A 20,002-nucleotide genomic window follows, 5' to 3' on the forward strand; every position below is an offset into this window, starting at 1 on the left:
AATATTTATGTGGTTCATCCAATTTGGGCTACGTCCACGACAGAGGCGTCGGAGAAATTCCACTATCAAAGAGAAAGAAGTATAAAACATGGCTAAAGCCTAAACCCTCACTTCTCCTTCTTCAACCCTAAAAAAACATTTAATCTAAATTCTCTCTTTTTAATATTAGGAGACAATAATAGATCAGGAAAGAGGTATCCAAAACTTGGTAGGAGTTGGAGAAAAAAAAAAAAAAAAAAAAAATGAACGGTTGAGATTAAATCATCAAAAATTGCAATCACTGCCATAACTATCGGACATGTCGATGATCTTCTGCAAACTATCAATGGTTCCTTGTAGTCCATTGATGGTTCAAAGTCTAGTTTTTGATTTTTTTGATTGTTCACTATGAGCCATCGATGATCGAAGTAACCGTCGATGATCTCCTCTTGACTGTCGATGATCCATTGGCTAAATTGAACAAGTAGAGGGTTTTGAGGTATAATTTCAATAGGTCTAAGGTTAACATATAAGGTATAAAGTTAATGTCTAACATTTAAAATTATTATAAACATTTAAAAATTGTTAGATGTTAACTTTAGACCTCACGTGTTATCTTTAATTGTTAGATCATAATTATAAGTCTTAGCTATTAACTTTATCTGTTAAGTACTAACTTCAGTGTGACTTTAATAGATTACCATTTTAATCAAAGGAGATGACCTTTTAGTGATGCGGTATTCGTTGTCGGAAAAGGAGGAGGAGAGATGATTGAGAAAAGATGAAAATCACAAAGAAGTTATAGTGACTATGAAAAAGATAGTAGCTGAGAAAACATGAGAAGAAAGAGAAGAGTGATGCAATGACGAAGGTGGTGGAAAAAGAGATAATTATTGAGGAGAAAGCGGAGAAGGAAGAAAATAATTCATGGGTTGAGATAAGGGTGAGGGCGAGGGTAGTTTGGGATAAAAACGGGATTCTCCACATTGGAACTTTGGTCAAGGGGCCAAAATACACGACCAAAAGGTCAATGGGCTTTGTTGATGTCAGTTATCGAATATGTGTTTATCTATGGATTAAAGCAGAGTTAGGGTCATCAAACTCCTTTAAATGACTAGCTCTGTAAATTGTTGTTCTTCTTTGCACATGAAGAGCTAGTGAAAGGCTAGAGTTGGGTTCTCCGGTGATTCCTTCGACTATCAGGTCAGTATATGAACTTAAGTAGGAAAATATGAGATGATGAAGAAGGTTTCAAAGTTGAGCCTCCAAAAATGCCAGAGAGTTACCTCGAGCTGTATAGCTTCTTTTTATAGTGAATCTGAATGACAGATTAATAACTTGAGTTAAGTCCAGGCAGACAGCTGGCTCGGTAGACAGCTGACATGTGTCGACCGTTGGTGAAGATAAGTCATTTAGTTGTTTATTGTGGGAAAGACAGTTAGTGTTTAGAGATAACTAGATCTGATGAGTCATAAAGACTATAGAGGCTAGGGCAATGATGACTTTGTCAGAGTAGTTAATGCATGGGTAGTTGGTTGTCGGTCAGGGGTTTAGGGACACACCGCCTCTCTAGTCACTTGGCTGCTGGCCGACATACACCCCCTTTCTAGTTGGATATGCAAGTTGTCGGTTTGGAACAATAGATCAAGTGCGAGTGTTTATAGGATTGATCAGGTGTGTAGGCTGATAAGTACCGTATTTTTGGTCGACTACACAAGTTTTCGATCTATTGAGTCGGTTGAGGGAGCAGGACGAGTTGTCTAGGCTCTGAACACCTTTGACACTACAAGAAATCAGGTCTTTAACGATAAAAATTAGTTAAGAGACTATTTGATCGTCATTAATGTGTATAAAATAACGACGGTTTTAAAAACCTTCATCGAGTGATCACAAATATTGGAGGAATGATGTAAGATGGGCTAACGGTTTTTTAGTCCCTTCATTGATTTGGTCCAAATACCATTGTTATTGGGCCTCCTGAAAGGTGAAGGAGTCCATTACCTTTATTAATGATAACTTCTAATCATAACAGGAGTAAAACTTTAATGAAAATAATATAAAAAGATAAACCAAAACCCAAACCTCCCTCTAACCGCAAGTAATAAACCACTGCAAGTAATAAACCCTACATTAAAAAATCGTGTTTATTGTTCATCGTCTCTTGTTCGTCAGCTGTTGTTCTTCGTCTCCTAATCTTCATCATACGCGTCCCAGCACCAGTGTCGCCCTAGCGGCAGCATCGCCCTAGCGCAACGTCACTATAGCACAGCCCGAGCGCCACCCCAGTGCCGCCCTAGCATCACCCTCGTGCTACCTCATCGCTAGTGTCGTCCTCCGAATTAGTCCAGCGCCACCCCAGCGTCGTCCTCAATACAGTGTCCTCCTCCTAATCAACACTCAAACTCAATTTCCTCTATCTTCATGCTTGTCATCGACCAAAATCAGGTAACTTCTTTGTCTATTGATGATCTAATCTGCCCGTCCTCCGAATCAACACTCTGAGTAAACACTCGAATTGCATACACACCAAATTATTTCTTGATGATCTGATATGCCCTAATTATGTCGAATTATGTCTTTATACCCTAATTATATATCTGTTTATTGATGATCTGATTTTTTGATAGTATCATATGCGAATACCTAGGGCTTGAATATTTGAATCTTTATAATTATATATCTTTTTTAATTTTGATGCTTTTAAACTTTAAAATCATTAGTGCCGCAATTTTGAATTCTTCACATTAGAGTAGAAATATTTAATTATATTGTTTAAAATTTGAACTGCTATTAAATATCACAATGAACCATTAGTTAATGAAAGAGGAAGAATATTTAAGACTCAAAATATCTATTCAATTAAAAAGATGATGTAGGACAAAAAGCTATATAGGATTGAAAAGTCAAAGTTTCTAATTGGGCCGAAATTCGCACGGGTCAAGCAAAACGGGCCAATGAGCAAAACTCATTGCTTCACCATGCATCCACTGTTTTTGGGCATCTGAGATCATTTAGGGCCTCAAAATTGCACTTTACTGTTAATTTATTTCATGTTGGGTAATTTAATAATTTTTAAACTTCTTTAGGGTTTTAGGGGGTTTCTTTAAATATTTTGTAATTTGGTATTAGTCGTCATCTTTTTTAGAATTAAATAAATTTCTCTTGAAAAACGTTTTCGGTGTCAATAGAAGATGTTCGCATTGCCACCTATTTGATAGTGTTACCATATTTCCTTGTATCATTACAAATTTAGTTTTGTTATTGTCAATAGAAGATGCAATTTGTTCATATATCTTTTATTATTATTGTTTGTTTGTTATCTTTTCTGAGAATTGTCTTATGATCATGGAGTGCTCTTTGGTTTTCGACCTGAGATCCTATATACGAAAGTTCTTTGTATATGTATACTTCATCTTATAGGATTTTATATATGTTTGCTTTTGTAAACATTTGATGAATGTTGGTGGTAATATAAAAATTCTGAAAGTTCTGGTTGTTCTCAGAATATGATTCTTGATTCCACCCATTCATGTTGCTGCGTCGTCTCAATTATCACACATTCTTGTGGTCATTTGTCACTAGGTCTAATTTAAACAAACATAACTGTTGAACAATATTTTTCTTGCTGCTTGCCAACAACTGTAAAGTTATAAGAACATGCAAATATTCACATTTTTCATCTTTAACAGTTGCTTGTGATTCTGTAGGTTGAATCTTCCTTATTTTAGACTATCTAGTTAGCTATTTCCACATACTAAAGATTATTAGCAATCTTCATCAGCTGATTATAGGTAATTACTTGTATGCTACAAAGATATATAGTTTAATTAAATGCAATGAACATATAAAAATTGCTTCAATCAAATAATTAACAGCAAAATATCACTACAAACTAACCGCTGAAATTAGATCAATCAATACATAAATTAGCATAGTCATGATAATCACTTGAAAGTAGGCCTGTCCATCCGGGCCGGCCCGGAAATCCGGGCCCGGGCCGGGAAAAACCGGGACCCGGACCCGGACTCGGGTACACCGGGCCGGGTTCCGGGCTGGCCCGGGTGATTTTCCTTTTTTTTTTATTTTTTTCCAAAATTTTTTAATGTTATTTAACTTATAAATTATAAAAAAAAGACAAGAAAAATAACAAAAACAATAATTTTATTAATTACTTAAAATGACATAAATTACAAATAAGAAATGATAAAAACATATTCTTTATTAATAATTGATAAATCAGTTACAAATTACAAGTACAAATTTATTTTGGAATTAATCGCATCACAATAAATAAGTAAATCCCAACTAGGTTGGCACCTACTCACCTATATCACTATCATTTGCAATTATTTCCAAAATAATTCTTTACAAATTGCAAGCTAAGATATAAAAACTACAATCTATTCTTTATATCTATCTGCTAGTCCCAATTCTTTAAATTTATCTTCAATTCCAGCCATCCGATCGATGCCTTGCGTTCGCTTCTCGTACCTCCACCAATCTTGTAGGCACATCACATCGTTCAATTTGTGGACCTCTCGTTCATGGAACGAATCGAGAGGGGATTTTGGCTTTGGTCCTAACTGTTTAAAGGTTTGACCAAGATGGGAATTTGAGACGATCCTAACTGTTTAAAGGTTTGATCGTTCAATTTGTGGACCTCTCGTTCATGGAACGAATCGAGAGGGGATTTTGGCTTTGGTCCTAACTGTTTAAAGGTTTGACCAAGATGGGAATTTGAGACGATCCTAACTGTTTAAAGGTTTGATCGTTCAATTTGTGGACCTCTCGTTCATGGAACGAATCGAGAGGGGATTTTGGCTTTGGTCCTAACTGTTTAAAGGTTTGACCAAGATGGGAATTTGAGACGATCCTAACTGTTTAAAGGTTTGATCGTTCAATTTGTGGACCTCTCGTTCATGGAACGAATCGAGAGGGGATTTTGGCTTTGGTCCTAACTGTTTAAAGGTTTGACCAAGATGGGAATTTGAGACGATCCTAACTGTTTAAAGGTTTGATCGTTCAATTTGTGGACCTCTCGTTCATGGAACGAATCGAGAGGGGATTTTGGCTTTGGTCCTAACTGTTTAAAGGTTTGACCAAGATGGGAATTTGAGACGATCCTAACTGTTTAAAGGTTTGATCGTTCAATTTGTGGACCTCTCGTTCATGGAACGAATCGAGAGGGGATTTTGGCTTTGGTCCTAACTGTTTAAAGGTTTGACCAAGATGGGAATTTGAGACGATCCTAACTGTTTAAAGGTTTGATCGTTCAATTTGTGGACCTCTCGTTCATGGAACGAATCGAGAGGGGATTTTGGCTTTGGTCCTAACTGTTTAAAGGTTTGACCAAGATGGGAATTTGAGACGATCCTAACTGTTTAAAGGTTTGATCGTTCAATTTGTGGACCTCTCGTTCATGGAACGAATCGAGAGGGGATTTTGGCTTTGGTCCTAACTGTTTAAAGGTTTGACCAAGATGGGAATTTGAGACGATCCTAACTGTTTAAAGGTTTGATCGTTCAATTTGTGGACCTCTCGTTCATGGAACGAATCGAGAGGGGATTTTGGCTTTGGTCCTAACTGTTTAAAGGTTTGACCAAGATGGGAATTTGAGACGATCCTAACTGTTTAAAGGTTTGATCGTTCAATTTGTGGACCTCTCGTTCATGGAACGAATCGAGAGGGGATTTTGGCTTTGGTCCTAACTGTTTAAAGGTTTGACCAAGATGGGAATTTGAGACGATCCTAACTGTTTAAAGGTTTGATCGTTCAATTTGTGGACCTCTCGTTCATGGAACGAATCGAGAGGGGATTTTGGCTTTGGTCCTAACTGTTTAAAGGTTTGACCAAGATGGGAATTTGAGACGATCCTAACTGTTTAAAGGTTTGATCGTTCAATTTGTGGACCTCTCGTTCATGGAACGAATCGAGAGGGGATTTTGGCTTTGGTCCTAACTGTTTAAAGGTTTGACCAAGATGGGAATTTGAGACGATCCTAACTGTTTAAAGGTTTGATCGTTCAATTTGTGGACCTCTCGTTCATGGAACGAATCGAGAGGGGATTTTGGCTTTGGTCCTAACTGTTTAAAGGTTTGACCAAGATGGGAATTTGAGACGATCCTAACTGTTTAAAGGTTTGATCGTTCAATTTGTGGACCTCTCGTTCATGGAACGAATCGAGAGGGGATTTTGGCTTTGGTCCTAACTGTTTAAAGGTTTGACCAAGATGGGAATTTGAGACGATCCTAACTGTTTAAAGGTTTGATCGTTCAATTTGTGGACCTCTCGTTCATGGAACGAATCGAGAGGGGATTTTGGCTTTGGTCCTAACTGTTTAAAGGTTTGACCAAGATGGGAATTTGAGACGATCCTAACTGTTTAAAGGTTTGATCGTTCAATTTGTGGACCTCTCGTTCATGGAACGAATCGAGAGGGGATTTTGGCTTTGGTCCTAACTGTTTAAAGGTTTGACCAAGATGGGAATTTGAGACGATCCTAACTGTTTAAAGGTTTGATCGTTCAATTTGTGGACCTCTCGTTCATGGAACGAATCGAGAGGGGATTTTGGCTTTGGTCCTAACTGTTTAAAGGTTTGACCAAGATGGGAATTTGAGACGATCCTAACTGTTTAAAGGTTTGATCGTTCAATTTGTGGACCTCTCGTTCATGGAACGAATCGAGAGGGGATTTTGGCTTTGGTCCTAACTGTTTAAAGGTTTGACCAAGATGGGAATTTGAGACGATCCTAACTGTTTAAAGGTTTGATCGTTCAATTTGTGGACCTCTCGTTCATGGAACGAATCGAGAGGGGATTTTGGCTTTGGTCCTAACTGTTTAAAGGTTTGACCAAGATGGGAATTTGAGACGATCCTAACTGTTTAAAGGTTTGATCGTTCAATTTGTGGACCTCTCGTTCATGGAACGAATCGAGAGGGGATTTTGGCTTTGGTCCTAACTGTTTAAAGGTTTGACCAAGATGGGAATTTGAGACGATCCTAACTGTTTAAAGGTTTGATCGTTCAATTTGTGGACCTCTCGTTCATGGAACGAATCGAGAGGGGATTTTGGCTTTGGTCCTAACTGTTTAAAGGTTTGACCAAGATGGGAATTTGAGACGATCCTAACTGTTTAAAGGTTTGATCGTTCAATTTGTGGACCTCTCGTTCATGGAACGAATCGAGAGGGGATTTTGGCTTTGGTCCTAACTGTTTAAAGGTTTGACCAAGATGGGAATTTGAGACGATCCTAACTGTTTAAAGGTTTGATCGTTCAATTTGTGGACCTCTCGTTCATGGAACGAATCGAGAGGGGATTTTGGCTTTGGTCCTAACTGTTTAAAGGTTTGACCAAGATGGGAATTTGAGACGATCCTAACTGTTTAAAGGTTTGATCGTTCAATTTGTGGACCTCTCGTTCATGGAACGAATCGAGAGGGGATTTTGGCTTTGGTCCTAACTGTTTAAAGGTTTGACCAAGATGGGAATTTGAGACGATCCTAACTGTTTAAAGGTTTGATCGTTCAATTTGTGGACCTCTCGTTCATGGAACGAATCGAGAGGGGATTTTGGCTTTGGTCCTAACTGTTTAAAGGTTTGACCAAGATGGGAATTTGAGACGATCCTAACTGTTTAAAGGTTTGATCGTTCAATTTGTGGACCTCTCGTTCATGGAACGAATCGAGAGGGGATTTTGGCTTTGGTCCTAACTGTTTAAAGGTTTGACCAAGATGGGAATTTGAGACGATCCTAACTGTTTAAAGGTTTGATCGTTCAATTTGTGGACCTCTCGTTCATGGAACGAATCGAGAGGGGATTTTGGCTTTGGTCCTAACTGTTTAAAGGTTTGACCAAGATGGGAATTTGAGACGATCCTAACTGTTTAAAGGTTTGATCGTTCAATTTGTGGACCTCTCGTTCATGGAACGAATCGAGAGGGGATTTTGGCTTTGGTCCTAACTGTTTAAAGGTTTGACCAAGATGGGAATTTGAGACGATCCTAACTGTTTAAAGGTTTGATCGTTCAATTTGTGGACCTCTCGTTCATGGAACGAATCGAGAGGGGATTTTGGCTTTGGTCCTAACTGTTTAAAGGTTTGACCAAGATGGGAATTTGAGACGATCCTAACTGTTTAAAGGTTTGATCGTTCAATTTGTGGACCTCTCGTTCATGGAACGAATCGAGAGGGGATTTTGGCTTTGGTCCTAACTGTTTAAAGGTTTGACCAAGATGGGAATTTGAGACGATCCTAACTGTTTAAAGGTTTGATCGTTCAATTTGTGGACCTCTCGTTCATGGAACGAATCGAGAGGGGATTTTGGCTTTGGTCCTAACTGTTTAAAGGTTTGACCAAGATGGGAATTTGAGACGATCCTAACTGTTTAAAGGTTTGATCGTTCAATTTGTGGACCTCTCGTTCATGGAACGAATCGAGAGGGGATTTTGGCTTTGGTCCTAACTGTTTAAAGGTTTGACCAAGATGGGAATTTGAGACGATCCTAACTGTTTAAAGGTTTGATCGTTCAATTTGTGGACCTCTCGTTCATGGAACGAATCGAGAGGGGATTTTGGCTTTGGTCCTAACTGTTTAAAGGTTTGACCAAGATGGGAATTTGAGACGATCCTAACTGTTTAAAGGTTTGATCGTTCAATTTGTGGACCTCTCGTTCATGGAACGAATCGAGAGGGGATTTTGGCTTTGGTCCTAACTGTTTAAAGGTTTGACCAAGATGGGAATTTGAGACGATCCTAACTGTTTAAAGGTTTGATCGTTCAATTTGTGGACCTCTCGTTCATGGAACGAATCGAGAGGGGATTTTGGCTTTGGTCCTAACTGTTTAAAGGTTTGACCAAGATGGGAATTTGAGACGATCCTAACTGTTTAAAGGTTTGATCGTTCAATTTGTGGACCTCTCGTTCATGGAACGAATCGAGAGGGGATTTTGGCTTTGGTCCTAACTGTTTAAAGGTTTGACCAAGATGGGAATTTGAGACGATCCTAACTGTTTAAAGGTTTGATCGTTCAATTTGTGGACCTCTCGTTCATGGAACGAATCGAGAGGGGATTTTGGCTTTGGTCCTAACTGTTTAAAGGTTTGACCAAGATGGGAATTTGAGACGATCCTAACTGTTTAAAGGTTTGATCGTTCAATTTGTGGACCTCTCGTTCATGGAACGAATCGAGAGGGGATTTTGGCTTTGGTCCTAACTGTTTAAAGGTTTGACCAAGATGGGAATTTGAGACGATCCTAACTGTTTAAAGGTTTGATCGTTCAATTTGTGGACCTCTCGTTCATGGATGGAATCGAGAGGGGATTTTAACTTTGGTCTTAACTGTTTAAAGGTTTGACCAAATGGGAATTTGAGACGATCCTAACTGTTTAAAGGTTTGATCGTTCAATTTGTGGACCTCTCGTTCATGGAACGAATCGAGAGGGGATTTTGGCTTTGGTCCTAACTGTTTAAAGGTTTGACCAAGATGGGAATTTGAGACGATCCTAACTGTTTAAAGGTTTGATCGTTCAATTTGTGGACCTCTCGTTCATGGAACGAATCGAGAGGGGATTTTGGCTTTGGTCCTAACTGTTTAAAGGTTTGACCAAATGGGAATTTGAGACGATCCTAACTGTTTAAAGGTTTGATCGTTCAATTTGTGGACCTCTCGTTCATGGAACGAATCGAGAGGGGATTTTGGTTTTGGTCCTAACTGTTTAAAGGTTTGACCAAATGGGTATTTAAGACGATCCTAACTGTTTAAAGGTTTGATCGTTCAATTTGTGGACCTCTCGTTCATGGAACGAATCGAGAGGGGATTTTGGCTTCGGTCCTAACTGTTTAAAGGTTTGACCAAATGGGTTTTGTGAGGGAAGATTGATCTAACGAAGTGATCGAATCTCATCTCAGCAAAAGAGTGTTCGAAAATCATAATAGGAGCTTAGTATTTATCATTCTGTCCATAATAATCGGGTTATCCCTAAGAATATTATATTTAACATTCTTCCAGGAACTTCCCATTACATGAATTATCGACCCCCAGCTTTCTTTGTAAAACTGGGTATAACGAGGAGTACGTTAACCTCAGTCATATGTTCGGGTTATCCTTAAGAATATAGGATTCTCCAGGAACTTCCCGTTAAGGAAAGGAAATAGTTTAGACTCATATACCTTTTGGAGTATCGAGGAGCAGTTTATACTCGTATACTTTTCGGAGTGAGGGGAAACAGTTTATACTCGTGTACCCAATGGAGTTAGGGAAAACAGTTTAAACTCGTGTATCCGATGGAGTATTATGGTCGTCTTTACTCGACTTCTTTCGCCGTTATGACGCCGGAGTCAATTAAGGCTTGGATTTTGTTTTTGAGTCCAAAGCAAATTTCGGTGGGATGAAGAATCCTTCTGTGGTACGCACAGTAATTTGGATCCGTAATCATCTTAGCTCCATCCTGATCTTTAATAGGTGGTAGCTCGATTTTGTCATTAGCGAGGAGGTATTCCAATATGGCTGGGGGGTTCTCCTCTTCGAATGAATATTCTTTTTGAAACTTCGGATCGAAAGTTGCGTTCCCAATGATTGCAGATGTCATTTGTTGGCCTTTCTCAGCTTCCTTTCTTTTAAGAAAGTGTTCAGCTTGTTCGCCACGAAATTTTAACTCCTTCCAAGTTGTGGACGGCTCAACCCCCAGAGCTTCCAAGACATCGATGGAGAGGTTATTGTGGCATGTTTGCAGGATGAACTCCTCTGTAATAGGATCTCTGCAATTCATCGCCATGTTACGGAAACGCTTGACAAAATTGTCGACTGACTCTCCGTCATTTTGCTTCTCATCCAAAAGAATTCCGATTGACACTTCGGTGTCATCATCGAAGAAGTTGCTGAGGAACAAACTTTCCATGTCATCCCAGCAATTGATGCTCCCTGGCTTGAGCCGTCGGTACCAATCGAAGGCGGGCCCACGAAGGGTGCCAACGAATGACCGGACCATTAAAGCCTCGTTTCCAGAGATCATGCCCAAATGAGACTTGAAATAAATCAAGTGTTGAATCGGCGAACTCTTCCCTTCAAACGGTGTGAAGTTAATCAGATTGAATTTGGTCGGGTATGGTATTGAATCCCATTCCCTCGGATAAGGACATGGAATACCCGTCTTCTTAACTTCTTGAGCCGTCATCAAAGCATTGATTTTGTCTTCAAGTTTTTGCATTTTCCCGTCATCGTCTTCATTTCTTTCTGAATGATGTCGAGTAAAGATAATTGGACCACCCCCAGTGAGAGGTGCTATTGAACCACCCCCAATATCGTTATTGGGAGGATCCGTTAAACCACCCCCAGCGTTATTGTCATTGGGAGGTGTATCAGCCATAATGACTTCATCCACCTCTGGATCACTGTCCTCTACAACATTCCGAGTGTGGTGGCTGGATTCAAATCGCTGATTGGACTCAGGAGGTTGAGGCTGTTGAGTTAACAGTTCTCTCATTTGTTGGATAGCCAACTTCATTTCTGTCTTCACTTCAGCTCTAATTTCTTCACGTTGTTTGGCTAGAGCTTCCTGAAGTATTTGAGTGAACTGATCAGCAGTGATTGTGAATACTTCTCTGATTTGTCCTGTGCTAGACATTGTATCATCAGAAGCGATTGCAGAATAAGTGTCCGAGAATTCATCCTCCGAGGACATTCCTTCTTGCATTCTCTTGTAGTCTCTGCGTCTGATAGCTCCTAATTGGAGTCGAGACATCCTTTGAGCAATTCTTGGATTGACTTTTCCTTTCGGGGAAAAGTCGGGATTTGAGTCACTTGAATGCTGTTTAGACTTTCTTCTATCAGCCACGTTGATGGTGACTTCAGGGAATTCATCATTTTGGACAGCTGCTCTTCTTTTGCGGAAATGTCTCGGCTTAGGTTTCGATAATACAGAGACTTTTCGTGGGATGACTTCTCGTTTGAAACAGTCACATTCTGATAATGCTGTTTTAACGAGTCGCGCACAGGAACAACGAGAGTTTATCTCTCGAATAACTCTCTTTCGAAAATTATTCACAACTTCAACTTGATAATACGATTCATCGGTATGATTGCCAAAAAATCGTATCGTCTGTTGGTATGATCTCCCAGGTATGACGATATCATTTGGTGAATGCGTCTTCTTCTGGGGGTATAAAACCTTGTTGGCATTCTCAGGACAATTTATTTTTGTCTTTAAGCGATCCAAGGTTATGTCGGGAGTCGCACGTTTAGAACCACCCCCTTGTGGGTATGGAGTCTTAACGGGCTCCGAATGCTGATTTTGCATAAGTCCAGACTTTGGAATCCAAACTTGACGAAGTTTTGGTGATTCTTTGGTCACCATTTCCTTTCTCTTTTCTCGTCTTTGTTGTGAGAGAGCATGGGCATTAGCAGCTTTTGCACGACGTTTTTGTATACGTTCTTTGAGGGTCGAACGAGTCTTTTTGACAATAGTCCATTCATCCGTCGTTGTTTTAGCAGAGATACGAGTGATTGGTTGTTGAGACAACTGAACCACTCGATGTCTCCTCGACTCTAGGTCCGCGTGGTAACGAACCCCGTCGGTTTGTTCCAAGGCTTTAGCCATTTGGCGAGCACAGCGTTGGCGTTGTCTCTGACGAGCTCTTTTCGTCAATGCCGGCGGGCTTTGATTCGATGACTCTTTAACTAGATAAGAGCCATTGTGAGCAGAAGTATTGCGAGTGAAATTCTCAGCAACAATCAAGCGAGAGTCTTCATTTTGTGCCTTCTTTGGCATGCAACTCTTCCTCAATTGTGAGATCCTCTTGTACTTGCGAGATACTGAAGATCTTGAAGAGGATGATGAGAAATATTCCTCAAACTTGGTTTGGTCGAATTCGTATTCGACCATGGATTCAACTGGAATCTTGATCGGCTGCGACACGACGGTCTCGGCAGCGAGACCGTTGGCTCCCACTGTGGTCGCCAGCTTGTTTGGGTCAAAAGTTGGTTTTGTCATGGAATTCATTATATCTTCGGTCGATTACAATAAATTCAAAGAAAACAGCCTTTTTATAAGACTCTTTTACACAACAAAAAGAAAATTACAACTCTTGAGAAAATAAACGCAGGATCGTTGTTTGGATCACTGCTTTCGTGGGATCTTTGCCTGTGCCGGGAGCGCTTTGACTCGTGGACCACCAAATCACAGATTCTGATTGAACCGTGAGGGGTTTAATGATTCTTCCTTCGTTTATCGAAGTAAGAATTTGAAGCGAATATCTTATCGATGTAAGATGTTCACTCTTCCAAAGATCAAGTCTGAGCTTAGATCTCTAGGACTCGCTAGAAGCTTCTTGAGGATGTTTGTGAAGAAGGAAGACTCTCTCTCTTGCTCTAATTCACCAAAACTCAAGGCTCTCTGCTCTAATCTCTCTGGAAAATGCTCAGCCCCTGTCAATGATGGCTATAGGGGGGTATTTATAGCCTCCTTAGACGATAACTGAAGAAATAGCTGGTCAATAACTGTCTCTTTAGGCGCGGCAGCTGATGCTGTCGCGGCTAAAGGGCGCGACAGTCGACACTGTCGCGGCCAAAGAGCGCGGCAGTCGACACTGCCGCGGCTAAAGGGGCAGTTACACCCACGTTCATACGTGTTTGAAACAGTTCTCCCACGACCTTTAACCACCTTTTTCGTGGTTTAACTGCTTTTCCACATCAGCACACGTTCTATTTCTGATACTCCGCCACGTGGACTTTAAATAATCATCAGATAACTGTATTATAACTGCTGTAGCATCCTGCTTTAACTGCCGCGGCACCATAGGTTGCAGCGGTTAAGCCGCGACACCATAGGCTGCCGCGCCTTAGCCGCGGCACCTTGGTCTGCCGCGCCTTAGCCGCGGCACCTTGGTCTGCCGCGCCATAGCCGCGGCACCATGTCCTGCCGCGCCGCCATATGTTGCTTGATGACGTGTATATTGTTCTTCTATATCGTCTTGAGTGGTGTTTGAATGTCTGTAAGCATTTTTTGACGCCTACATGTAGTTATTCATTTCTATCGATAATTATAACCTTATTGGAGGAATTCACAATTCATGCACTCTGTTTTTGCAGTATTAGAGGTTATTATGTATATGCTTGTTTTTTGCTAGTTAGTTATTACAAATCTAACTCATTTTTTGTATTATTACATTGACGAATTGGTGAACCATTCGCTAATATTCTAATTCAATCGTTTTTCGGTGAATGGTTTCTGTAAATCTTCTTATGGATAAGTTATTCACAAAATATCAACTATTCATGGATCTTATGAAGCGTCACTATTTATGTTGGAAGCTTGGTTTTTTGCTAGTATGTAGTGAAACACAGCACATGTTCTTTCTACCTACTTTTTCTTTTACTAGTTACTGCAAAAATCTAGCTCATTTTTTGTATTATTACATTGACATATTGGTGAATCATTCACTAATATTCTCATTCAACTGTTTTTCGGGGCATGGTTTCTGTAAATCTTCTTATGAATAAACTATTCACAAAATATCAGCTATTCGTGGATCTTATGAAGCATTACTCTTTATGTATATTGGAAGCTAAGGAAAAAAAATAGTACTATCTATCAGTGTCAATAAAGCATTCAGAATTTATTTGTATAGCGTGACCTATTTTTTCCATAACATTCTATTCATTAGTTGAGGTTGCTGTTGGTTGTAATTCTACTGAAATTTTCCTGCCGTAACATGTATTGAGTTTTACATCATTACAATATATCGTCTTCCAGTCTAGATGTTCTGGTAGATTCTTGGATGTTTAGACATTCAATATCTAAGTCATGAATCATGTACTGAATGCTAAGTAGAAATTACCTATGCTGTTTGATTCTTCTGGTGCTTTCTATGAAATTTTCTCAAGCAATTAACTTCTTGCAGAACCGGCTGCTTGCAATGAACTATATAAATGAGGGCTCTGATGATAAGCTTTTTGAGGCTCACAGGTATTTCTAACTCTTTACAAAGTATATATGCTTTCACAGGATTCCCATTCTGTTCGGTACCTGTTTATGGATATTTCTATAATATGAGATTATCAGTGTATTTAGAAGTCAATTTTCGATAATAGTTGGTTTTTATTCCAAACCTGGTAAGATTCAATCTAGGAGTTAGCTTTTATGTTTGAACTTTTTAAGCTTCATTTTAGATGAATCAACTCTGTTTGATTTTGACTATAGAAGAGGTGATACTTTTCGATCTCATTGAGCGCTTCTATTGTTTTGCTGCCCATCTATTGTGACAGGTTTATGCCACACGATTGCTTTGTCAAGTTAATGAATGTTATTGAATGCCTTGGGAATTAGAAATATTTGTCGAACTGTTCTTCAAATTCGTTGGTCCAAAAGAAATCTGATGAGAGCCTGATAAAATTTATATTGTAGTTAATGCATTATGATTCATTGTTGCTCTGCCGTGTCATATTTAAAAGGATGGAAAACCTGTTTTATAGATGCTTTGCAAATGAGAACTTTTTTTTGCCATTGCAAATTTCCTTGGTTCATTAAGATCGGAGTGTCAATGTTATGGATATCCTCTCTGTTTTTTTGTCTCTTTTTGTGTAGCTGTATTGTGAATTTTTTTATGTTCCACGAAGTTCCTGTATTGAAAGATGCATATATGGTACTTTTGATCAAATTATCTTTGTTGGAAACAAATGTAGAACCATGTCTTTTTAGATGGAATATCTGATTTCTTGCTAAAATTTTCTTATTGAAGTACCATCCGAATGAAATCTGCATGCAATAGACACGAGTGTTATATAGCAGCCTGTTAATAATTTATTTTGATAATTCTGCAACTTCATTATTACTTGTTTAGTTGTTTACAAGTTCAGTGCTGTCATTTTGACTTCAACACGGAGTGAACATATAAAACTACTTCATTTTTATAGCATGCCTGTTAATCATGAAAATGATTATGAGTTTTGTATACCACACCTGTTAATCATTTTTATTGGTAATTCTGCAACTTCAGTATTTAGTTGTTTACAAGTTCAGTTCTGTACTTTTAATTTCAACAGGGAATGAGCACATAAAACTACTTCAGTTAGTGGTACAAATTCATAGTAGTTTGACTGACTGATGTTTAATTGTTCCTCAGGGAATGGGGAATGCGATTTATGAAGCTATACCCTCAATATACCAGTTGGGATAATCCTAAAGATATGGAACGCCCATTAGTAATTGGATATGTGTCACCTGATTATATTACTCACTCTGTATCATATTTCATTGAAGCACCTCTCTTTTTCCATGATTACACAAATTACAAGGTGATTGTGTACTCTGGTGTTGTAAAGGTATGGTTATTTCTCTCATGCACAAGTGTCACCACTTAGTTAACTTGAAGTCTTTTTTCAAGTATCTTGAAGTCTTTTTTCAAGTAATTTACAACACGTCTTTAAGTCAAGTTTATGGGGGCTGTATGATATGTAAACCAATCAATTTTTCTACTTCTACTTTTTTTTTTCTTTCAATCATTTTCAGTAAATTATAAAGTCTCTGTCCTTTACGCTTAAACATAGTTAGTGTCCTTGTGTTTTACTGTGATATTGTAGGCAGATGCCAAAACCCATAAATTCAAGGACAGGGTGCTGAAAAAAGGAGGGCTATGGAGGGATATATATGGGATTGATGAGAAGAAGGTTGCTAGCATGGTTAGGGAGGATAAAGTTGACATACTGGTGGAGCTTACTGGTCACACTGCAAATAACAAGCTAGGGATGATGGCCTGCAGGCCTGCTCCCATCCAGGTACTGCCCTTATTTAAATTCACATCTGTATCACCTTCTCTGCGTTTTTGTTCCTCTTGATATTTTTAAAATTTATAAATTTAGCATCCTTGTCATTTATCATGTTTCCTGGAATTGCTTGAGTCGCTTTGTTTTTTACATACATCCATGTAAAACATGCTCCTTAATGACCTTCACCTCCACAGTTCTTATTTACACTCATACCCCTTGAAACCTCCAGTCTTGTGGCCTAAACACTGTCTGCGAGTAAACTCAACTAGAAAGTGGCAGTAAACTGCCAAATTTTGCTGAGATACAACAGGATATAGGTTGTTCTTCTATTAAAGAGCATCCTTTTATTTTCATGGATATTTCTACTGTGAAGCTATATTAATGTCAGTCATATATTGGAGATGACACTTTTTGTTGCGTACTTGCCATTCCTTTTGTACCTTTTATCATTTTTATCTTCATGTCTATCATGTTGCTTCCATGTCTGCATGCCAACTTGTGCTTCTTAGCTTATTTCCTCATGTTAAAATGAACTAAGACTGAAGATCCGCATGTAATTATTTCCAATAACTACTTTTAACAATGATAATTTTCTTTATGAATTTTGCCTCTCATAGTTACTTTTTCTCCCACTATGCTTTCTTAGGCAACATGGATTGGTTACCCAAATACAACCGGTCTGCCAACAATTGATTATAGAATCACAGATGCACTGGCTGATCCCCTTGACACAAAGCAGAAGTGAGTTGAACTTTTGAGATTTGATTTTAAATTGTATAGATAGAGATATTCTGACTAATTGTGGCTGCAGGCATGTTGAGGAGTTGGTTCGTTTGCCTAAATGTTTTCTCTGTTATACGCCTTCGCCGGATGCTGGTCCTGTTTGTCCCACACCAGCTCTTTCTAATGGTTTTATTACTTTTGGGAGCTTCAATAATTTGGCAAAGGTAGTGTTATTATTGAATGTCTCTTTTAAAAATGTTTAGCTAAACTGAATTACAGCTTTGCGTTGTTCATCTTTTTTTTTCTGGCAGATAACGCCAAAAGTATTAAAAGTTTGGGCAAGGATATTATGTGCTGTTCCTAACTCCCGGCTTGTTGTCAAGTGTAAGCCTTTCTGTTCTGATAGTGTAAGACAGAGATTTCTTTCAATTTTGGAGCAATTAGGACTGGAGCCGCTACGTGTTGATCTTCTGCCTCTAATTCTTCTCAACCATGACCATATGCAAGCATATTCACTAATGGATATCAGGTAGATAGCTGAATCTTTTTTTTTTGTCCCCATCAACTGTCTCGTGTTCTTCATGCTTTAACTATTTGTCATTCTTTTAGTATTTGTGTTGTACCTTTTAACATCTATGGAACTTTTACTATATATCGATGTCTTTTCCGATATATTTATTATTTTGGTCTTCTTCAGTATAATAAAGAGTTCTGTTGGTCTGGCATTTTATGGGTTTTATAGGATCCAAACTAGTAAATTGGTTAGTTTTTAAAGTTTTGTCTATTTGATACTGACTTTTTTTCCATATCAAGATGGTCATTGTTTATCAATGCCTCTTTCGATAGATGTATTATTTTGGTCATCTTCAGGATATCAGACAGTTCCTTCTTTTGGTCTGGCGTTGTGGGTTTTAGAGGATTTAGTCTAGTAAGTTGGTTATGTTTTTTAGTTGTCTATTTCATACTGATGCTTGTTTACCACATGAAGTGGTCATCTGAAATCTACTCGTGGAACATTTTACCTTTATTTTGGAAAGCTGATGTGATTTTTTAACCTCCTACACCATATGATATAGTGGAAGCAGCGTAGGGCCTGATAAAAGTGAGATCCAAGGTTCTGTAATAAGGAGCAAAATGTCCTTTCTTTCTGTATATTTCTTCAGCGCCATCATTTGTCATGCAAACCTATCGTATCTTTAAGATATATATGCAGGCTCTTGATCTTCCCTCTCTATATTGTGAAACTTTTCTTTGTGACATACCATGAGTTGCTTCAAGTTTTTAACTATATTTAGTTATTTACCCATATTTTTAATATTCATGATCTTTTTATGTTATCATGAAAATATTTATATCACATGTTGTACATCTTGAATCATAATTTTCTTCCCTACAACACTGCAAGCGATGATGCACAGAGATTATTATGGTTATAATTATTATAAAGTGAATAGAGACATGATCATGTTAGTAAAATGTTCTCCATTGCTGTTTAGTTCTCTTTTACACTTTGGGTAAATTTTTCATCATGATATTATAAAACTCAGTACAGGTTCCATGGTATTACTGGGACAGTGCATTGTGATTGTTAGGCACTGTTCTCAGTTTTCTTTTTCTACATGATTTCTCCTACATGTTATTTCATTCTGTAGTTGCTTCTTTTTCCTCCTGAAAATGATCGTTCCTTTGTAGCTTGGATACATTTCCGTATGCGGGAACTACTACTACATGTGAATCACTGTATATGGGAGTTCCATGTGTCACTATGGCCGGATCGGTGCATGCACATAATGTTGGTGTTAGCCTTCTCAAGAATGTTGGTAAGTCACCTCAGTGAGGAATCTCAGTTTTGCTCATATTTTAGTGGCTGTCACGTTTTTTCAGTTTGGTAAAATTTCCAAATATCATGAAGATTTTTGCAACAACACCAAGACTGTTATTTCAATGGTCTGTTCACCATTCATCACCCTTTGGTTATTTATAATCTTATTCTGCTTTTGGAACTTTATTCTTCAGTTTCCTTGTCACCTAATATTCAACAGCATCTAGCCATTGGTTGTGATTTTCCGATATCTACTGAATGCGTGCCACATGGGCGCATGGAATTTACATGTACCACCTTTATAATCAGAGAGAGAATTTATTTTCCAAGAAATGGATCAATTTGACTTCGTTTCTTATTTAGTCTCTTACAGGAGCATTTTTTGTTTCCACAAAGGAGAGTAATCTTTGCATTTCGTTTTTGGCAAATCATTTTTGATATTTAACTATCTAAAAGGATAACCATAGTTTATTGAGTTTTAACACTTTCATTAAAAGTTACTTATTTCACCTTACCTTTTATATATTTCATGTTTTATATTGTGATTTCAAGTTATCTTCCAGCTACACCCTTCTGTCGACTTTTCTGATGACAAATGGGTTATTAAGTTTTAAATTAATCATTGAGGCAATCATTGTTTCTACACACTCTTTTTCTGTTTTATGTGAGTTTATTATTGTTTTTATTTGGGGTTTGTTTTTTTTTTTTTTTTGTTTTTTTGT

General features: G+C 38.3%; 1 protein-coding gene across 1 annotated transcript; it reads left to right on the plus strand.

Annotated features, from left to right (window-relative positions):
• Positions 842 to 19,310, plus strand: LOC109821737 (probable UDP-N-acetylglucosamine--peptide N-acetylglucosaminyltransferase SPINDLY). The gene is made up of 9 exons (XM_020387900.1): positions 842 to 1,005; positions 1,132 to 1,182; positions 14,802 to 14,936; positions 16,093 to 16,291; positions 16,550 to 16,744; positions 17,382 to 17,476; positions 17,547 to 17,682; positions 17,770 to 17,987; positions 19,151 to 19,310. Exons 1-9 carry the CDS (start codon positions 842 to 844, stop codon positions 19,293 to 19,295), a joined length of 1,338 nt encoding a protein of 445 aa, XP_020243489.1. The 3' UTR covers positions 19,296 to 19,310.

The sequence above is a fragment of the Asparagus officinalis genome, chromosome 8 (genome assembly GCF_001876935.1).
Source record: "Asparagus officinalis chromosome 8, Aspof.V1, whole genome shotgun sequence".
Classification (NCBI taxonomy): Eukaryota; Viridiplantae; Streptophyta; class Magnoliopsida; order Asparagales; family Asparagaceae; genus Asparagus; species Asparagus officinalis.